The following is a 20,294-nucleotide window of genomic DNA, read 5'->3' as shown; positions in this document are numbered from 1 at the left end:
ACTAAAAAATTTTTTCAAAATCATTGATAAAGTGGAGCTAAATTTTGTTAGGACAAACGTGTTCTGAAAATTGCATGAAACCTATATTTTAAAATCAACTTAGAATAAAACATATTATTGGCTTCAGACTTCAGAGAGCAGATCAGATAGAAGTCATGATATTCTTTGAAACTAGAAATAATATAACAGAAAGCAAATTAAACTATATGTTTGCAATATAAAAATAATCAGTTTTTGAAAAAAGATAGCTGTAAACTAATCTCAATTTCTAATTTTTCTACTAACATACCTCTGCTACTTATATTTTTTATCTGACACTTGGTAACAGATTTCAGAAGTTTAAGAAAGTTTTGGAAGAGAAAAGCTTAAAAGTGATTTTGAAAAAACTACAGATTAAAAAGAGATTTTTTTTATTCGAATTTTGGAACATCTTGGTCTCGTTCACAGAATACCAGTAGAAGCTAGGCTGCAGATCACCAAATTATACCATTACTGGTTCTGGAAAAATAGCTCAATAGTTCAGGTGATTTGATGAAGGGATTTTTGCTTTTTAGAAAATGCTAAAACAAAATGAAAAATATTTATCTTTATTACTATTATAATGCACTGGATTTGAATAAATGGACCTAAGCACATAATACATAAATAATTTTAAGAATTTAGTTAAATACCCTCCACTTCTCACTCCATTACCTAGTTGAAGTTAGACTAATATTGATTGACTAGCTCTACATAGTAGGATTCCCATTTTCCATGTGTATAATGCTCTACCTTCACATTTACATGCACTCCAAACAAGACAGAGATAATAAAAAGGTGATTCTCATGAATGTATATAGTTCAGTGAAAGTTTACTTCTTTCTCTTTTTATAAGAGTTTTTAAAAGAGTTGAATTTTCATCTCTGCTTCAATGCTTACTAGATTTGTGACTTCGAGCTAGCAAATTACTTTGAGATCCTCAGTTCTGTTGTAATAATTACATTGTCCCACTTTTGTTTCTTTTACCTTGGTTATGTCCTGAAGTGTTTTCCCTACTTTATTTTATCGTCACAACTCTATAGTGTAAATACTGTTACTCCTATTTAACGGAAAAGGAAACTAGGATGTAATCTGCCCAAAGTTACCTAGCAATTAGATGCCACAACCTGGCTTCATCTCAGCTCTATTTGACACTAAAGCCACAAGTTTTTAAATCTCTGTGCTATTTTGCCTCTCTTCTTGAAAATATTAACAGTAATACCTACTTTACAGAGTTACTGTAAGAAAATGAATGAATTTGATGTAAAACCCCAGACTGGCTTTCTGAAGGTCCCTTTAGCATTTGTAGTAACAATTTTAATAACACAATTCTGTCACTAGTTTTTATTTAAAATTATCAAATCTTTATTCCTCAGTTTACCACAGACATTAATGGCTCACCTCACATTACTTGGCATTTTTCAGGAATGTATTAACAACTTTTGCTTTAAGGCCTAATCAGACATTTAAATAAATCATGTAACTTTTTTTAAATTCTGGTAAAAGAGTCAAAACATTTAGTTATTTTCAGTTTACTTGGAAATTCTGTAGCCAATTTCAGAGTAATTTAGAAGTCAGCTTAAACAACATTATTCAAGACAGTGGCAGATTTTAAGCTTTAGCCTATCAGAAATAGAATACTATTGGCATGTAAAACAGAAGGATGAAATGGAGGTTAAGCTAACTATGCGTGAAATTGTAGGCACTAAAGAAATTTCACAGTTGCTTAAAATAGCTTCACTTTTTTTTCATAGTGTCTGTAGTATCAATACATGAACTGATTTCTTCAAAGGAAACAATCTAAATATCTCCAACAGATTTTTTTTTCGATTAGAGTTGACATTCAGTATTTTATATTAGTTTCAGGTGTACAGCATAACAGACATTTATATAATTTACGAAGTGATCTCCCGATTAGTCTAGTAGATAGATTATTCTAATTATAAAACATTCACAAAAAAGCTTTTTAAAAAGATCTAAATAATCTTTGGCAACAGTTCAAATTCAGTGTAAGAATCACTATGACTCCTAAGTAGGAACAATACTAAATAATGACACAATATTTACTTAATAATAATAGCCACTAGCATTCATTAAGTTCTTATTATATATGAAGGTGCTGTTCTAAGCATTTTATATTAATAAATTTATATAATCCTTATAACAACTCTATAAGGTAAGTACCATTATTAGTCCCATTTCATACTTGAGTTGGAGGCATAGAGAGCTTGCCTAAAGTCATACAGCTTATAAGTGGCTATAAATATGTGTATCATAGTTGTGTAACAAAAGTTTTAGTTTATTTTGTATAGTTATTTAATTGAACTGAAAATTTTTTTTTATGTTTTCTAAATGTGGCATGTCATTTGTTTTTAATATGAAGAATAAAAATAGTGAATTTTTTAAGTTATTTACAAATTAGGACTGGCTTCTATCGAAACATAATAAAACAATTGTCACATTTGTATATTATGTTTAGAAAGGGAATAAACCCTTAAAGTAATTCATTATCTATCCTCGGGCTGCCTTACAGCTACATTTCCTAGACATACCTACCTCAGAGTCAAAATAAACTTCCCATTTATGCACTAAATATATCTTCTTGGTATAGGTTCTGAGAATGCCAAAATAAGACAACAGTCACTGTCCTTCAAGAATAGAAGAAATAGACATGGAAATTGGGCTGCTAGAATATAGTTTGCAGGATATTCTATTGAGCTAAAACATAATATCCAATGTTATGAAATTACCACTAAAAGAATCAGAAATAAAAAGTTGGAAGGAGGAGGGAATCTCTTAAAGTTGTTATGTTGAGAACTATAGATATAACTGTGTTAATCATTATGGAAGTGACCAACAGAACTAAAAATGAGCAGTTTATTGAGTGGGGAGAAAGGAGGCAGAGGAAAATTTTTACTTCTAATTTTATACCCTTCTGCACTGTTTCTTTTTAACTATTATTTCCATATGTGTTGATTTCTTTAAAGAATTCAGTGATTTGTGTGCTGTAAACAAAAAACATACACGTTCTATGAAAGCACACAAAAGAAAGGGCATGACCATTGTACAGGTCAGGTAAATATCACCACCTGCTTATATGAAAGTTGATGCCTATGATAAGTTGGAAAATAATTAGGAAAATGTCATCTTTGGCAGAAGAAAAAATTAATGAAAAGGCAGAGTCATGAGAAAGACATTCATTTAAGATAAATCAGATAGCTTGGTTATGACGAAAGATGATGGTTGTTAAGTAGGACCTGTGTGCCTTGCTTGATTAGAAGTTTGGACTATCCCATAGGCAGGGGGACAAAATTAAAGAATTTTAAACAATGAATCAGCATCAGATTTATAATTTAATAACTTTTATTGGTAGTGTAAATGATACTTGATAGAGCAGAAGGGAATATTGTTGCCAAAAAAATAACATACAGCAAGACACAAGAGCTTAAGCCAACACATTGGTAGCAAAAATGGAGAAAGGACAGATCTAAAAAAAAATTAGGCAATAAAACTTAACAGGATTTATTGCTTTAGCTGGATTAGAGGAGGAAGGGATGTGTGAAGACCCTTCTTAATTTTCTTACTTGAGAAACTGGTCACCCTGACACAAGAAGGATATAACAGACTTCAGCTAGTTATAAGATAGCCATCAAGGTAATGATATAACACAAGAAGGATATAACAGACTTCAGCTAGTTATAAGGTAGCCCCTTAAGGTAATGATGGCAGATGGGAAAAGGTCCGGCAACAGAGGATAACTTTTAATAAGGCATACCTCTTAGCAACAAACTGCCCTTTCAGTTTTTTTTTTTTTTTTGAAGAAATGAGTGTCATATTTTTAATTTAGAAGGCCATGAATTTTATCTGGCCATAATGAATTCTAAAATTGATAGTATACTTGTCAAACAATGAGCAAAAAATAAAAATACATATAATGGCCTAGTTTCTTTTGTTCTAATTTTATATTGCTTCTCTTAAATTTTATGTAATATTTAAGCTTTTAGGTTATTATAGGCTTGTTTTTGCATCTGTTCTTAAAATAGGCGATTACTTTCTGTAGCTTGAGAGAAACCATAATTTGTGCTGGCTGTTTTGTTTTTTATTTCGGATATTTGTAACCTTTCTTAAAAATGATCATAATTGCCCCTCCCCTCTTTTTTGACAATGATTTTCAGTAATGGAATAGTAATAGCAACACTGACACAAAGAAGTGAGTTCTCTTTAAAAAGCAGTTTTTGTTGCCATATATAACACCTTCATGTTCAGTTTTTGAGGCAATCGAATGTTTAGGTGTTTAACCATACATTGTCTGGATATCAGTTTTTCAGTTAACAGGAAATAGGTCGTATTTTTCAAACATTTAGGAGCAAAAAGACATCGAATTTTTTTATTATTGAGTACTAGATACGAAATAGTTTGCCATTTTCTAAAATATTATTACTTATTACTGAAGAGCCTAGTTGGTTTAAAAAGTACTTACTGTGGGAAGGTACTATAATCCTCCACTCTACCAGCTGAGCTATTGAAGGGAGCACTAAAACTACTTACTATGATATTCAAGCTTAAATTCACTTTTTCCAATTCTTTGGATATTTTGACCTCAGGAAATATAGTGATGTTGTGTAGAGTTATTTCCTTTCATTGTCTATTTCCTAAGTATCAGTAGAATTCAGCAAGTGTTCCCAAGTGATGACCCTGGACAATTCATATTTGCAGCTGAAGTATGGAAATATGTCTGTTTATGTGGGTGTATTTGTTTCTGGGCGAAAATCAGACAGTCTTACATCTTGCTGATAAAATTCTCATTGTTTTAGAGTCTTTCTTTCCTCAGATTTCAGCACTGGTATGTTCTAATTTAGAATATGATGTCAAAGAAAGATTTTTATTCTTGTACATTTTTATTGAGTTTTTTAGTGGAACGGCGATTATATATTTATGGAAAGATTCCCCCCAGTGTATTCTTACCTTGTTTAGAGCCTAATTTAAATTAAGGTAGATGTTACGTTGCTTGTTTTGTGGCTTTCTCAAACTTAAGGCAGGAACTAAAAATACAAAAAGGAATAGCACTTTGATAGTGTAGTAGACTAAATTTTAAATTTAAGGAGCTTCCTTAGGCATAGTGATTCATTACTTTGTAACTTTTCAGACTTTAGTAGAAAGCACCTAAAAATGAATAGTGTAATCTCAGGGGTATTATATTAGAGAATTATATTTTCCAGCTTGGTTTACCAAAATTATAAAACTTAAGTTACTTCCCAAATCCTCCACATTCATTCATTATTCCTATGCAAGAATGCCATCAGTGAGAGTGTATGCGGAATTGCCAGTAGATACACTATTTGCCATATGTACCTGCTGCTTCAGTGACTTAGTCAAAGTGAAATCTTGACAAAAGCTTACTACTAGATCACAAAATATTTAGTACCCTAATTATTTATGAATGTGTAATTGTAACTCATTGTTTCTAACACTCCTGGCATTAAAAAAAAAAATCAGAAAATATCAGAATGATTTGATGATGAATAATGAAGTAAAACTTAAAACATCAGCAGTTCACTAAGCATATGGTTTTGGTTGAAAACATTTTCCCTAAGAATTAACTGGCCATATTTTGCTAAAAATAGCTTCTGCATTTTTGAAAGATGTAAAGTTGATTTTTAGAAATTATACTGTATGCAGTTTATATTCGGAAGAGTGGCTCACTTATATGTTTAAGTGTATCATAATTATTTTTCATTTAAGATCTCTAAATAATATAATACTCAGCTTTTATCATGTTACAGTCGTACTTCCTTATTTTTTAATTCTTATATTTCTCTTAAGGGCAAGCCTCCAGACCTAGAAAATAGTTACTCCTCAGATCTGAATTCTGTTCAGCAGTTAAAATTTTTCTTTTCTTTCACCTAACATTAGAGCATTTTCTTTATATTGCCACTTGATATTCAAAGTTTTTCCAATTTTTTTCTAATCATAGTATTAGATTTCTTTAATACTAAAGTTTTACCTTTAAATAAAAGAGGATTTTTAACATAAGAAAGTATGGCTGCAAGCAGTTCTTCGTAAGGGGAGGTTTAATTCGATTAGTCTGTTGAACAAAAGCTTACTTTTTGATTGTTTTGTAATTTTTGTCCAAGGCAGTGATTCTGTTCTCATCCCTGGATGGCCATTACAATCATTTGGGTAGGATTAAAAGAAGTAATAATAATTAAAATACCGATACTTCCATCTCAACCCCAAATATACTAATTTAGTTGGACTGGAGTAGGTTCCAGGGATCAGTAATTTTCAGACTCTTTCCAGGTAATTCAAGTGTACTGTCAAGGCTGAAAACTCTGCTCTAAGGTAATTTAAATTTGAAAGCTTGAGAAATTTTTGGAGTGGCCATTCTAATTACAGAGAAACAATGACTGATAACCCTGAATAATCCCAGGACAGAAAGCACTATTACCTATGAAAATGGGTTTAAAATACAACTTAAACTTAAGCAATAGTGTGAAAGAATTGTCATATTGTTATTTATTGAACATTTAAAGATCCGAGGCTTTTGCATTTTGTTGTTGTTAAATCTTTATAGCAACTCTGGAGGGGAGGGAATGGAATAACTCTTTGGTTCAAACAGTAAACTGGAGCTCAGAGTGACTTATCCAAGGAGACATGCTGCTTGTAAATGGCAGAGCCAGAACTGGACCACATACATATTTGATTTTATAACTTGAGATCTTTTCACTATACCTTAAAAGATAAACTGAGACATATTAAAAATAAAAAAAAATTATTGGAGCAAAAATCAATTCAAGTCCAGCAGCGCTAAATGGAAATGTTTAAAAGCTTCCCACCAACAGGAGTTAGGGGCAAGACTTTTTTATAGTAAAGATACAGAAGCAAAACAAGAAAATTATTTGATTGGCTATAGCTTAAGCAGTTGCCCTATTTGAGAAATCCTAGTTGGCTGTTCGAGATTGATAGTCTTTAGGTTTTGATTTCTTAATTTGGACGCATTTACAGGCATAAGTTTTGGTTTGCTTATTACATAGGCTGCTAATGCCTTAGAACCAACCCAGTCTAATGGCCTCCTTGTTTAATTTAACAATACCATGCTGTGTGAAAATTTGATATTTAGTTTGACTTAGTTCATTTCAAGGTTTTTTTACTGTCATGTTTCTTTAGAGCATGGATATCATCACCAACAAAAATAAATTAAGTTCTTAGAGTTGGAAAGTTGTAGAACTTAAATATATTAAGCGCTTAATATAATTCTGACTTGGACCAGATTTCCAGATTTGTGGTGCTGGTGTGATGGTGGCAGTAAAAGTTAACAAGTGCAACACTTTTTTTAAAATTCAGAAAATTTACATAACTCACAAGTTGCCTTTGTTCAGTGTTGGAATCTAGCTATGTGGTGAGAAACCGCATAGACCAGTTTTTGTCTTGCTGTTAATCTGAACTATTTTGTAGCAACACAGACTTTAACTACAGCAAAATTATCATCACAAAATAAAGATTTTGGCCTTTTTTTATATGCGAAAACCTCATTATAAACCCTTAATTTTGTATTAAGAGGTTGGTTATGTGGACATAAGGGAAAAAAATCGTTATATTCCAACAATAATTTATCAAGAAAGTCTTTCTGCAGTGAAAGGAGTACATTGTCACAAAAAATTAAAATATATGAAATTACAGAATCTAAAATTGAGATACATACAAATAAATCTTTGTAATGCTTAAAATGTATTTATTTAAATTGGGAAAAATTAGCTAACTGCGAAGCTGCAATTTATTTTTAAAATAATAAATGAAAATCATTTATTTTTAAATGAAAGGGAAATTAGTATATTCAAAATGCTATTACAAGTATGGTAAATTAGTTACAGAGCAGAAGTAGTTCGATATTTCTACTTCCCACCCAGACGACCCTATCAGAAGTTTAGAAAAACTTGACAGTCATAAGTAATGTGAAAAAGATATGGACTCCAAAGGAAAAGAATGCAGTTTTGTGTATCATTTTTGTATTTTTCTAAAAGTGTGTTTTCATTTAAAGTATTTGGACTAGTATAATATAATCCTAATGGAATAATGACCTATGATACCTCAAGTTAGGTTATCTATACAAATAAGGCTTCTCTAATGCATATAGAAAAGAAGCCTACCAACTTACTATAAAAAAATATAAGCTCGCTATATAAAAGTTATATAACTTGCATCTTTGATTCTATTGACATTTTTCCACAAATGTTTGAAGGTCAGAGTTTTTGTATTCCAGTGACATTACTTTAAAAGGTAAAAATGCTAAGGGTAAGGAACTGAAAGTTTTAACCTTTTTTAATCCTTTCATACTTTATGCCCTTGAGAATTCCTATTACAAGTAACATATATTTCCTGTGTGTGAATTTGTGCAATGCCAAAGATGCTTATGATTACTTTATAAGGCATTGAAAATTTACCACAATTTGTAGTTAATTTAAATTATTTATTCACCATGAAAAACAAATGTTTTTATATAACACTATAACACTACAAATTCATAAGTAAAATGCCAACTAGCATTACTGCTTTTAGAATTTGACTTAAAAATGTTATACAGCTTTGAGTTACATTTTCTTTTTATTTACCTTAGACTGGAACTAAACACAGTCTAGTCTAAAATGTGCGTCAAAGGAACTTGAAATATTTTGAAACTTACATGATGAAAAAAGAAATGTTTAATTCTGCTAAATGAATAATTCTCTCCATTCAGTACACATACATTGAGCAGCTTTGTATCCAGTTCTGGGAGAATTAAATAAGACATTTCCTGTCCACAGTGAAGTTATAGACTATTTATAGTAAATTATGATGAGAACAGAATTCTGCGGAAAGTCCCTAGCTTAGGAGACCGACAAAAGTTTTCCTAGAGAAGGCTACATCTCAGCTGTCTGTTCATTAAAGAATATGTTTCTAATATTTTTAATTAAGCAGTTGGTGTTTTGTGGTACAGAGAAGTGCTTTCCTTGAATGGATTACAAGTATGCTAGCATACTGAGTCCTTAGGACAACCAAATGGGGACTGGAGTGAGGAAGCCCCCAGTTATAAGCCGCTTCCTCCTTTTTATCCCTTTTATTCCATACATTTGTTACCATTTTCTACATGTGATGATATGAAGAATATTGGGAAGTAGTGGTGTAGAGAAAAGTCATTTTTAAGTATACAATTCAGTGACATTAAGTACATTCACACTGTGGTTCAACATCATCATCCATCTTCAGAACTTTTTCATCCTCTAAACTGAAACTCCATACTCATTAAACAATTCTTCCCCAGTGCTTCCCTCCCCCAGCCCCTGGCAGCCACCATTCTACTTTCTGTCTCTGAATTTGACTACTATGAGTACCTCATAGAAGTGGAATTACTCATGTAGTAGTTATCCTTTTGTTACTGCCTTATTTCACGTAGCTTAATGTCTTCAAAATGTATCCATATTATAGCATGTGTCATAATTTCCTTTTTAAGGCTGAATAATATTATATGTATATACCACATTTTGTTTATCTTTACACCTGTTGATAGATATTTGGGTTGACTTCACCTTTTGATTATTATGAATAATAATTGGTATGCAAATATTTGTTCACAACCCTGCTTTTAGTTCTTTTGAGTATATACCTAGAAGTAGAATTACTAGATTATATAATTCTATTTTTAATTTTTTTAAGGAACCACCATTTTATTTTTCATAGTGACTGTACCACTTTATATTCCCAACATTAGTTCACAAGGGCTCCAAATTCTCCACATCCTTGTCACCTCTTGTTTTTAATATATACAGTAGCCATCCTAATAAGTGTGAAGTGGTATCTCATTTGATCTGGATTTCCCTAATAATTAGAGTGATATTGAGCATCTTTTCATGAGTTCATTGGTAATGTAGTCTGATATTTTTAAAGATTGGGGCATGGGAACTTGTCTAACAAAAATTAGCCAAATCTTATTCAAAAGCAACTTATTTTATAGAATTAGGTCAACCTAATCTTAAACTTTTACTGCTGAAAAGAATTTTAGAGATCATCAGAGTTCTTAATCTGAAATCCATCTGTGGTTCCAGAGAGTCCACGAATAGCCTAATTAAAGCAGAATTTCCATCAAATTCTCAAAAGTATCTTACACCATTAAAAACTTAAGAACTATTGATAACACCCCAAAATCACCAGAACGTTAAAAAGTCATCATCTTTTGGGTTGGTGGAATTAAGGTGATTTTAAAATTTCTACTTTGTGCTTTTCTATATTTTCCAAAGTATCTAAAATAATCCTGCATGGTGCATGTGATTGTTAGGCTATTTTAGAACTTGAAAAGTAAAATCCATCTTTAGCTCTTGGGCCTGCAATTAAAAAAACAAGTCTAAAAGCTAAGAAGAAATAAAATGGATATAGTGTATTCTTATCATTGCCTGCCTTTTCTTAGAGTCACAGCATTCCCAAGTCTGCAAAAAGAATGGGCAGGCCTTCCACTTTCGGTTTGGCACCACCCAATTCAAATCAATTTCTGCTCAGATAAATTCCTAAAATTAGGAAAGGAAGGAAGGAAGGGAGAGAAGGAAAGGAAGGAAGAGAAAGAAGGAGGGAGGGAGGGAAGAAAGGCAGGCTCTACAGCTACAAAAAAAAAACAAAAAACAAAAAAAAAAACGATATTTACCATTGACTCCATTTCAACTGAATTAACTGCAATAAAATATTTATGTTTGAATTTTTTTTATAATGAGCTCTTACTATAAAGAGAATATGCAGGTTATATAACTAGAAAAGCAATATTTACCACTGAATTCATTTCACCTGGGATTCATTAAGGCAGAATATTTACATTTAAGTTTTTTATAATGAGATTTTACTGGTTTTCCTATAATATCTTTACATAGTACATACTATAATTACTTTTTTAAAGGTATTAGGTTTCTGGTTTTAATTTTAAAACAATGATCACTTAATTTTAAAAACACCTGTGTTCAATTTAGCATCCTAAAAAACTGTAGAAAATCTTTAGGATTATGTGCAGAACTTTCTAGGACATCTTACCTATTCATATTCAATTCATATTCATTGTCAGGTCCTCATATTTTCTATCGTTTTGGCTAGGTTTAAAAATACTCCCAAGTAGGGCTTAAACTCCTCTACCATTTAATATCCTTGGGCCTTTGTTTCCTTTTCTGTTGGACTAGAACTAGATAGTCCTATCCAACTCTGACATTTGTTTGATCTATATATCTGCTTAACTATAATGTTTATGCTGCGGAACTTTATATTTATAACTACATTTTTAAATTTATACCAGTTTTTTAAATTTCTGTTTTTCCTTTTGCAGCTATATGCAGGAGCTATTCTCGAAGTCTGTGGATGAAAATTGGGGAGGTTCCCTCAAGTCCAAGGTATATAAAATTAGCTAGTAAATTCTCATTTTGATAATTTAAAATCAGCATTTCACAAGAATAATTTTGTTAAATATTCCCACAAATAAGAATTTTTAGAGTTATACTTTCTCAGTAGCATATGAATTTTCATGGAGGTGGAGTTTTATAGTAATTGTTGAATACTAGATTACTTTAAACAAGCATAATGTATAAAATTTATGTTTAAATACAACACATGATGAGGCAGTATTTTCTTTAAAGGGGAGCCTTTTTTACCAAGTAAAAATTTTATGAGAACCTTCTTTTACCAGATGTAAATGTAATCTCCTTAAATAGCATTTCATTCTAGTATATTTTAAATGTAAATTGACTCTCATAAAATGCCTAAAGAATAATTAAGTGAGACTAGACTTATACTAAATTACAAATCATCAAAAATAGAATAAATACCATAGAACTTGAGGTGTAGAAGAGAGGAAGTCATGCATGTATATCTTCACAGGAAATTTTAAGGATAAATATGTGATAGGATAATTGTGAAAGTGTATTCTTTTGGTTGAAATCAAACAGTAATAGAGCTTTGTAGCTCCAAAAACACTCGGTCTAAGGTTTTTTTTTATTATGTCCTTGCTTGTCACTTGAAAATCAGTTTTATGAAACTGAACTTGTCTGGAGCTGTCAACCAATGGTTGTTGGCGCCAGTATAGTGCCAACAGGAATCCCCAATTTGGGGTGCCGTGAAGAAGGAAACTCTTTTTTCAGTGCAAACAATTCAATATGATACAACATAGCTGTGGAACATCTTAATAGAGTTACAGTTCATTTAAGAAAAAACATGACTATGGAACAGCATGCCTATGAGGTGGCCCTCTTCCGTTAGTTCTGTTCTGCTCCACCTGCTCTTCTCCGCTTCATTCCAGAAAGATGTCTTTGATGTCTCAACTCCAGCTGGGGAAATGCAGTTTTCAGTCTTCAATGGAAAGGGAAAGTGTGCTCTCTGAGCCAGAGAGTTTCTGACTTATACAGAAAGAAGTCCCCGCCTGGTTCCTGATTGCTCCTTTCTCATACAAATGAGGACTCCAAATCTTTGTTTGCAGTTTCATCTGTCCAAAGGACATGGTCCTGGCTGGTCAGAACAGAGCCACTCTGATTGGTCAGTGAAGATGCCGATGGGGATATAGCTGCAGAGTTGACTGGACTGGGAAAGACTCAGTCCAATTGGTCAAGATAGGATTCCAGGAACTCCTTAATAATAAGGGTTGGCTCAGTTAGCAGGAACACAGTTCAGTGCAGGAGGCAAGGCACATTCATGGAGGCTTCTCCCTGAAGCACAGTTTGCATGAGAGGCTTATTAATGGTTGCTAGGATCTCTTTTTAAATTTGACCCAGTCAACCACCAGGATCCCTTCTTGTTAGGTCTAGCTTCTTTGTTAGGGTCAACAAAGGTAATGAAATTCTTTTTTTTACCTCACTCCCTTTTTTTCACTGAAATACATAAGTGATCTATTTATATGCCTTATTCTGTTTTTGTTTCTGCTGGCTTTCCAATGATTTCTTGCCTTGTTTACTTAATACCAAGAGAATTATTTGGATTTAGATTTTATAAAATTGTCTATATTAGCACCTGCCTTTTGCTGACTTAGAATTGTTTATAAGAAAATATTGCTCATTTTGGCACAGAAATAAAATAGAGTAATTTTGGGGACATTTTATATGAAGCCCAAACAGATACACTTGTAATTAAATACATTCTTTGTTAGAATAAGAATTCTTATGTAGCACAGAATATAACATCTACTTATGCTTAGGGAAAACAATTCCTTACTCTGTATATTTTTCCTCACTTAAATTCAGAATTGTACCATAGTTGTTTTTATGTAAGTTCTCCAAATGATATTGTGATCACTCTTATTTTCAGAAAGTTTCACAATTGCTTTTTAATTTTATTGATTATTCATATTTACTGACTAGTTTTATTAATAATCTTTTGTGACTTCATTTTTCATGAGGTCAAGAGTAGCTTTGATATAGCAGTTAGCCCTTCTGTTTGTGATACTGGATTTTACAATGTCTGTGGTAATAATTTCTACAGCTTAAAGTTTAGTTTTTAAAAGCTTATCAATCTTCGTAATAGAACTTACTTTTTTAAAAAACATAAAATGAGCTGATTTTATTATCGAGTGTGGCATATGGTTACAAAGCTTTAGTGGGTTTTCATTTCTTTTAATTTTTATTTTTCAATTTTCAATACTGGACATTCAGTATTATTTATATTAGTTTCAGGTGTACAGCGTAGTGGTTAGACATTTATATAATTTACAAAGCGATCCCCCCAATTAGTCTAGTACCCACCTGGCACTACAGAACTTAATTACATGTATTTCTTATGTCTAGTTAAATTATCAAACCTTTGGGTACATGTAGTCATACTGTCTTTTACTTTTGAAAACAATTGTATTTTAATTTTACATATAAATATTTAATTAGTACAAACTTATTTAAAATGAAAATGATTACTTAATATAATGCATAGCCATATTTAATGTAATTATATATAATACCAATATTTTTCAAGCCCATGAGGAGGTGGGGTTTTTTTCCACATAAAAGCAAAATTTATTTTTATTATTATCTACCATGCTTGAAATGTTTTATGCCTTCTGAATAGCGCCTCCCAAAAAATCTGAATTTTGGGGTTTCAGGTCAGTATATAACTAGCTCACTCTTTATAGAAATATATCTATTAAGTAAAATCTGAAGTTTACAGGACTTGAGCAAAATATATCATTTAGTTTGTACAAACATACTGTCTATAGACATTTATGTCTGCAGATTAGTTGTACAGCTATAACTAGTCAATTTAACAAAGCTTGAGCCCTAAGCTATAAATAACAGCTGCAAAACTGACTAGTGGCCCAGAGTTCAGAAGCTGGTTTATTTTTAATATAACCATTATATATTCCTACTTTCAGACACACTCTCTTAAAAGATATTCTGCAATAGGAAGGACATGAGGAGAATCGCCACTTTTTACAATAATTACAAATACCAAACTAATTTTTATGTCATCATTTGTTCCATATTCTTTGTCATCAACATCTGGTAATTTCTGGGATCAGCATGATAACTTTCATTATACTTTAGCTTACAATACATTGTAATTTTTTTAAATTCAGTTACTTTAAATTAGCCATGTCTTTAAAAAGAAGAGTAAATTAGTGTTAAGATTTTCCAGAAGAGAGAGGGATTTAAATTTTGAAATGTTTTATCCACATTGAACAATTCATTGTATGTTGAAAAAAGTACCAGATCCTACTTCTTAGTCAATTCCAAGTATGCCTCCTAAATACTTTTGTTTGCCATATTTTGGTTGTTTAAAGACAATCAATATGTATAATGTATCCTAATAGATTGGACCTAGTGTTCTATCACTTGTGGTAACATCAAAACTAATAATATAAATTTAATAAGTATGTTTTTCATTCAAAATATAGTTCAAGCATTATTTTCAGGCAGTCTTCGGATAGTTTTTTACTCTCTATGTTCCACAGCAATTCCCACATAATATCGTAATATATTTATTGGCTTATTAGTCTTTTGCCTCTACCAAACTAGGAACTCCTTAAAGCCCAGAATTTAAAAAAAAAAAAAAAAATCAATATACATAAAATCTGCCTAACACTGTACCTTTTATTAAGAGAAATTTAAATATTGAGTGAATAAATAGGTTTACAAAAATTTGTGCTATTAAAGGATGCCCCACCCTTGACAAATGGGAATCTGGTGAAAGCCTGTGTTTACATTGGTTATATACCCTTGATGAATTCAGTCTTCAAGCATTCCTTTTCTGACTTTATTATTCTGACTGAGAAATCATAATCTTTTTAGTTTGTCTTGTCTACATTATTGTACCTCCAATCTCCCCCAGATTCCTTAGTTATTTAAGTTGCCTATCTCTGAATGTTTTTAAGTGATTTTAAATTGTCTTGTTGGGAGGACCCAAGTGACTCATTATTTTGCATTCCAGATGGTTCGTATACAATAGTAAATTTACTTATTTTAGAAATACTTTTTTAGATACCCAGTAACTTTCATTGAACACAGTTGTGAATTCAATTCTATTGTTGTTTGTTGTTGTTGCTGTTCTCTTTGTATTGTTTCCGTGTGTGATGTGACATTTTTACTTAGAATATGTTCTGATTAAATATACTTATTTTTAATCAATAGGAAAACATCTAATTATCATTACATGTACTTTCATGTGACAGTTCACAAGTCTTAATCATACCTACAATAAGCCCTTATAGTCAAATTAAATCTTAAATAAGAGTACATTGTATGACTACTTATAATGTGATCAAAGGTTTATTATTAGATCTAGCCGTTTATTTTGTTTATTTTAATACTCTTTATAGTTAACCCTGAAGAGTCTCTGAATTATGAGAGTCGCATTTCTTTTCAAGCAGTGCGTATGTAAAAACTTAATTCCTATCCTAGGGGGCTACTTAAATGACATGCTTATAAGAATCCCAAGGGAAAAGCTGAAACATTTAATCTGTTTTCTAATCATTTCTATATATTTTATCACTTTCAAGTGTTGATAAAACTGCCTTTCTAACTGACAAATAAATTAGCATAAGAACATTTTCTAGAAATAGAGTGACTTCAAACTGATATTTCGCTATTTTTAAAACAGCATAGAGTAAACTAGAAAATAAGTTGTTATGAGGTCTTTTTGCAAGTCTGTTATATTCTCATATAACCTATCCTAGTGCCATGTGTATATAATAAGTACTCAAATATTTGTTAAATGATTAATTTCCTGACTATAAAATGTGATTTTCTACTACAAGGTATTTAACAGATATTCCCCTCATTCAAAATTCAGAGGCTTATGAATCTATGATTAGCAGAGAACAGAGCAAAGACTGATAAAAATAGTCATTGGTGACTCACCGTAATATTCCTTTTAAATCTGTTCACCATGCCAGCCTGTTAAAAATCTGTTGGGTGAATGAAAGTTATTAAATGTGTGAGGCTCTGTTATGGATACAAAAAATATTTAAGAATAATCCTTTTCTCCTGAGAGGTTCCTTATGTAGTAGGTTCCATATTGTGTGTTAAATGGTGTTTTGGACAGGTGTGCATATAGTACTTGCCAAAAGGATGGTAAAAATGCAGCAGCATAAGATCATTTTTTATTTATTAGTTGTTAATTGTTTTATTTGTTAATTATTTTTTATTTGTTAACAAATTTTATTTGTTAATTGTTAACTATTGCTTAGCCCAAATATTCATTTTTCATAGTTCAGGAACACAGGTCAGTGACAAACTTCCATGAAAGGCAACTCAAAGAAATTCTTTACCTTCTGAAATCACTTTGCACTCTGAAAGATACCAGCCTTCCTCATCTCTTCAGAATCTTTCATGGATTCATAATTTATGTGGAAATTTGCATATGCTTTCTTCCTTCGTTCAGCCACAGTAAACTTAATAGAAAGCTGCAACCCCCAAGGATACAGTGATTGCTCCAACAATGTAAAATCGCAGATACTTGGCCAGAAAGCCATGCATCTGAGATTTCATCAAAGCACTGAAAGGCATGGTAGTTATATTCTCCCTTAATACCAACATCCTTCCTAATGGAGAAATGGACCCATAAAATCATTTTTTGTTTGGGAAATCAGGAGTCTGCAGGGTATTTGGACAAATCCTAAAGGATAAAGTTAAAAGATAATAAGCAAGAATAACATAGTTATTTTTATTTTGAACTAAATGTTGTAGGAAAAGTTTAGATGAGATATATAACTCTCTTCCAACAAGTCCTCATATTTGTAGAACATTTTTTTAAGGTCATGCTTAGAAAGGAATTTTATATTCCATATTCAAGTTGTCTGTGTTAAATGCTATAGTAGTATTCTGAACCTCTCTTTTTTTTTTTAACACTTTTTAACTGAAATTATTAGTTGTGTGATTACTTGTTTAAGATCTTTCTTCCTCATCAGACTATAAACTCCTTAAGAACAGAAATTGTCTTTTATGTAGCTTTATCTCTGTTGTCCAACATATAGAAGGCATTCAATAAATATTTGTTGAATGAATTTAAATGATAATTCATCTGCAGTTTATTTAGATATAAGGTATAATGTAGGCACTTGACTATTTTTCTATTTTTTTTCCCAAATAGTTTGGCAGTTTTCTCAAAAGTACATATTAAATAATTCACACACACACCCCAAATGCACATATAATCAGTCTCTCCCTCCTTGCCTCCCTCTCTCTGATTTGATAGCTTTACCATATTAAATTTATACAGATATTTGTATCTTTCTATATTTAATAATCTGTTTATTTTATCTATTCTGGTATCAGTATCATATTTTAAAAAGCAAGTAAACGAATTCTCCCATATTTTTTCTAAACTGTGACTGTCCTTATACATTTTTAGCTGAGCTTTACTGTCATTTTGTCAAGCCCTCAAAATCCCATTGAAATTTGAAATTTAGATTAAATTTAAGCAATTAACATCTTAAAATATTTCACTGTCCTATTGAATAGTATGATATTTCTTTCCATTTAGATATATCTGTTTGAATCTCCTTAGTTTTCCATATAGGATGAAATGTTTTATTTACTGAGTTTATTTCTACTATTATCTAGCATGGATTTGGAAGTAAACAATTTGAATCTTTTTCTTTTCTCTACAGCTTTCGTCAGAAGTGATAAACCCAAACTATTCAGGGGACTACAAATCAAGGTAAAGTTATTTTAATAGAATCCTTCTTTTCCAGTATTAATTTATTTCATTTTTGAAGATTGATCTCTTTAAAAATGGGATCATGTTTGTTGTCACATTTACCTAGAGTTAGTATTTCTCAGAGCTCTTTGGTAAAATATTGGACCCAACTATCGGAAGTTTTAGGAATTCAGTCTAATTATAAACTAATTACAACAAAATCGTTAGATTTCTTAAGCCAAAGAAAATTTAAAGTCCAATGCAAAATTATATCTAATAATTTGTATGCATATGCTGTTTTACCATTGCTTTGATATATTCTTTCTTGTTAATTATTTTGAACTCGACTGCTTCCTTCATTAGATTTTAAACGCATTTGAGAGTTTGAGAATATCATGTATGCAATAATTATTTCTTACAGTCAATAATAAACTTAAATCCTAAATAAACTGTGTTGATACCAACAAGTCTTTTTCTCTTTAGAGGTAAAACGTAATTTTTTTAAACTGTCATTTTTAATGAAATCCTATTCTTTTCCAAAAGACTTCTTGTAAGACCTATTGTACTGTTACATCTAAAAGCTTTTTCGTATTACCGTTAAATTTAGTTAACCTGGATTGCATTGGTTTGGATCTTGGTTGAGACTGAGAAGGCTCTTCTAAGCAGATAATAATGATGATGTCCCTCTTTTTTGTAGTATGTTCGTGGTTCAGACCCTGTACTAAAGCTTTTGGATGACAATGGGAACATTGCTGAAGAACTAAGCATCCTCAAATGGAACACAGACAGTGTAGAAGAATTCCTAAATGAAAAGTTGGAACGCATGTAAATTTGATTACATTGTGTCCTATCCTTTTGTTACCTTATCAAATGAAATATTACAGCACCTAGAAAATAATTTAGTTTTGTTTCTGTCTTTTGATCCGTCTTACTGTGAGGCATTAAACAACTAATTAAAAGTTGAAGTGGCAGCACAGCCCATGAAATCTAAAGAGTTGGCAAGCTTAACAGAACTCATTTTTTATCAATTTCCATCCTACATTTGTTGATACCACTAGCATAATGCTTTGCAATAGACTTGTGGTTAATTATGCAAATGATAGTTTGTGATAATTGGTCCAGTTTTACGAACAACAGATTTTTAAATTAGGGAGGTTAATAAGGGAGATGATTGCTACTATGCCTCATGTGCTCTGTGCTCTTTGAAAGTAATGATAGAAAACTACAAAGCAAATAAGATATACTGAGCCTCAACAGATTGCTTGATCCTCAGATTCGCTCATATTTTTGTATTAACCCAGCTTTCCTTTTAATAGAAGCGCTATAGTTTATAATGAATGCACTGCATAAAAACTTTATGGCTTCACTATTGTGAAACAAATTCAGGATCTACAGTAAGATGAAACATTCACAAAGATTAGCATTAATGAAGGCTACACAGAAAACCTTTTTGAGGATTTGTGTGGATCTGATATTTAGCAAATTTTTGTGCTTGAAATTCTTACAGAAAAGTATTTTAAAATGATCACTTGTAAGACCAAAATATAAATAAAAAGTTTCAAAAAATCTCTCTGCATTTGAAATTCTTCTGATTTGTTCTTTCGTGCTTAAAAATGACACATTTTTCAATACATTTTTATTTTCTTTTCCTATAAGCCTTTATATATTTTAGACAAAATGTTAAAATGGCTATACTGTTTAAAACTTATAATTTCTTTAAAATTTATAATTTCTGTGGGTAATAGTGCTTTATATTTGTCTAGCAATTTTTTATTTTTCAAAGTGCTTTCATTTATGAACATATTTTTATTTTGATATCTTACATAAGGAATATCTCAAAATATAGAATTTGTATGAGCTATTAAAAATGTTGATTTCACTTTGCTTAACCTATCTGGTTAAAGTGACTTCGCTTCTTCATGAAAGGTAGTTCACTAGGAACAGCATTCATCCAAATGACTTTAGTTCATTTACACTGCTTACTAACTTAACAAATTGGTCAAAAATCCTGTTATGTCAACTAATCTCAGATAAATTCTTATAATCTAGAAACTTGAATTCTTTTTGTTTTCTCCCTCTTTAATTCCGCCACCCCACCCCACCCCGCCCCCCTTCCACCTCTGAGCTATGGATGTTGCTATTTCCCCCAAGAACTGGATTTC

At 31.3% G+C, this 20,294-nt stretch overlaps 1 protein-coding gene across 1 annotated transcript in view; it reads left to right on the top strand.

The window, feature by feature from the left end:
• The window catches only part of SELENOF (selenoprotein F), a 32,709-nt gene extending 13,009 nt beyond the window's left edge, over positions 1-19,700 (top strand). Inside the window, exons 3-5 of the mRNA XM_011355589.2 lie at positions 11,351-11,414; positions 18,104-18,153; positions 18,830-19,700. Of these exons, the coding sequence (XP_011353891.2) occupies positions 11,351-11,414; positions 18,104-18,153; positions 18,830-18,961 (246 nt within the window). The 3' untranslated portion in view covers positions 18,962-19,700. The remainder of the gene's footprint in view (positions 1-11,350; positions 11,415-18,103; positions 18,154-18,829) is intronic.
• Positions 19,701-20,294: the final 594 nt, after the last annotated feature.

This window comes from Pteropus vampyrus, unplaced genomic scaffold (genome assembly GCF_000151845.1).
Source record: "Pteropus vampyrus isolate Shadow unplaced genomic scaffold, Pvam_2.0 Scaffold22, whole genome shotgun sequence".
Classification (NCBI taxonomy): domain Eukaryota; kingdom Metazoa; phylum Chordata; class Mammalia; order Chiroptera; family Pteropodidae; genus Pteropus; species Pteropus vampyrus.
This window is presented reverse-complemented; position numbering and strand designations above follow the sequence as displayed.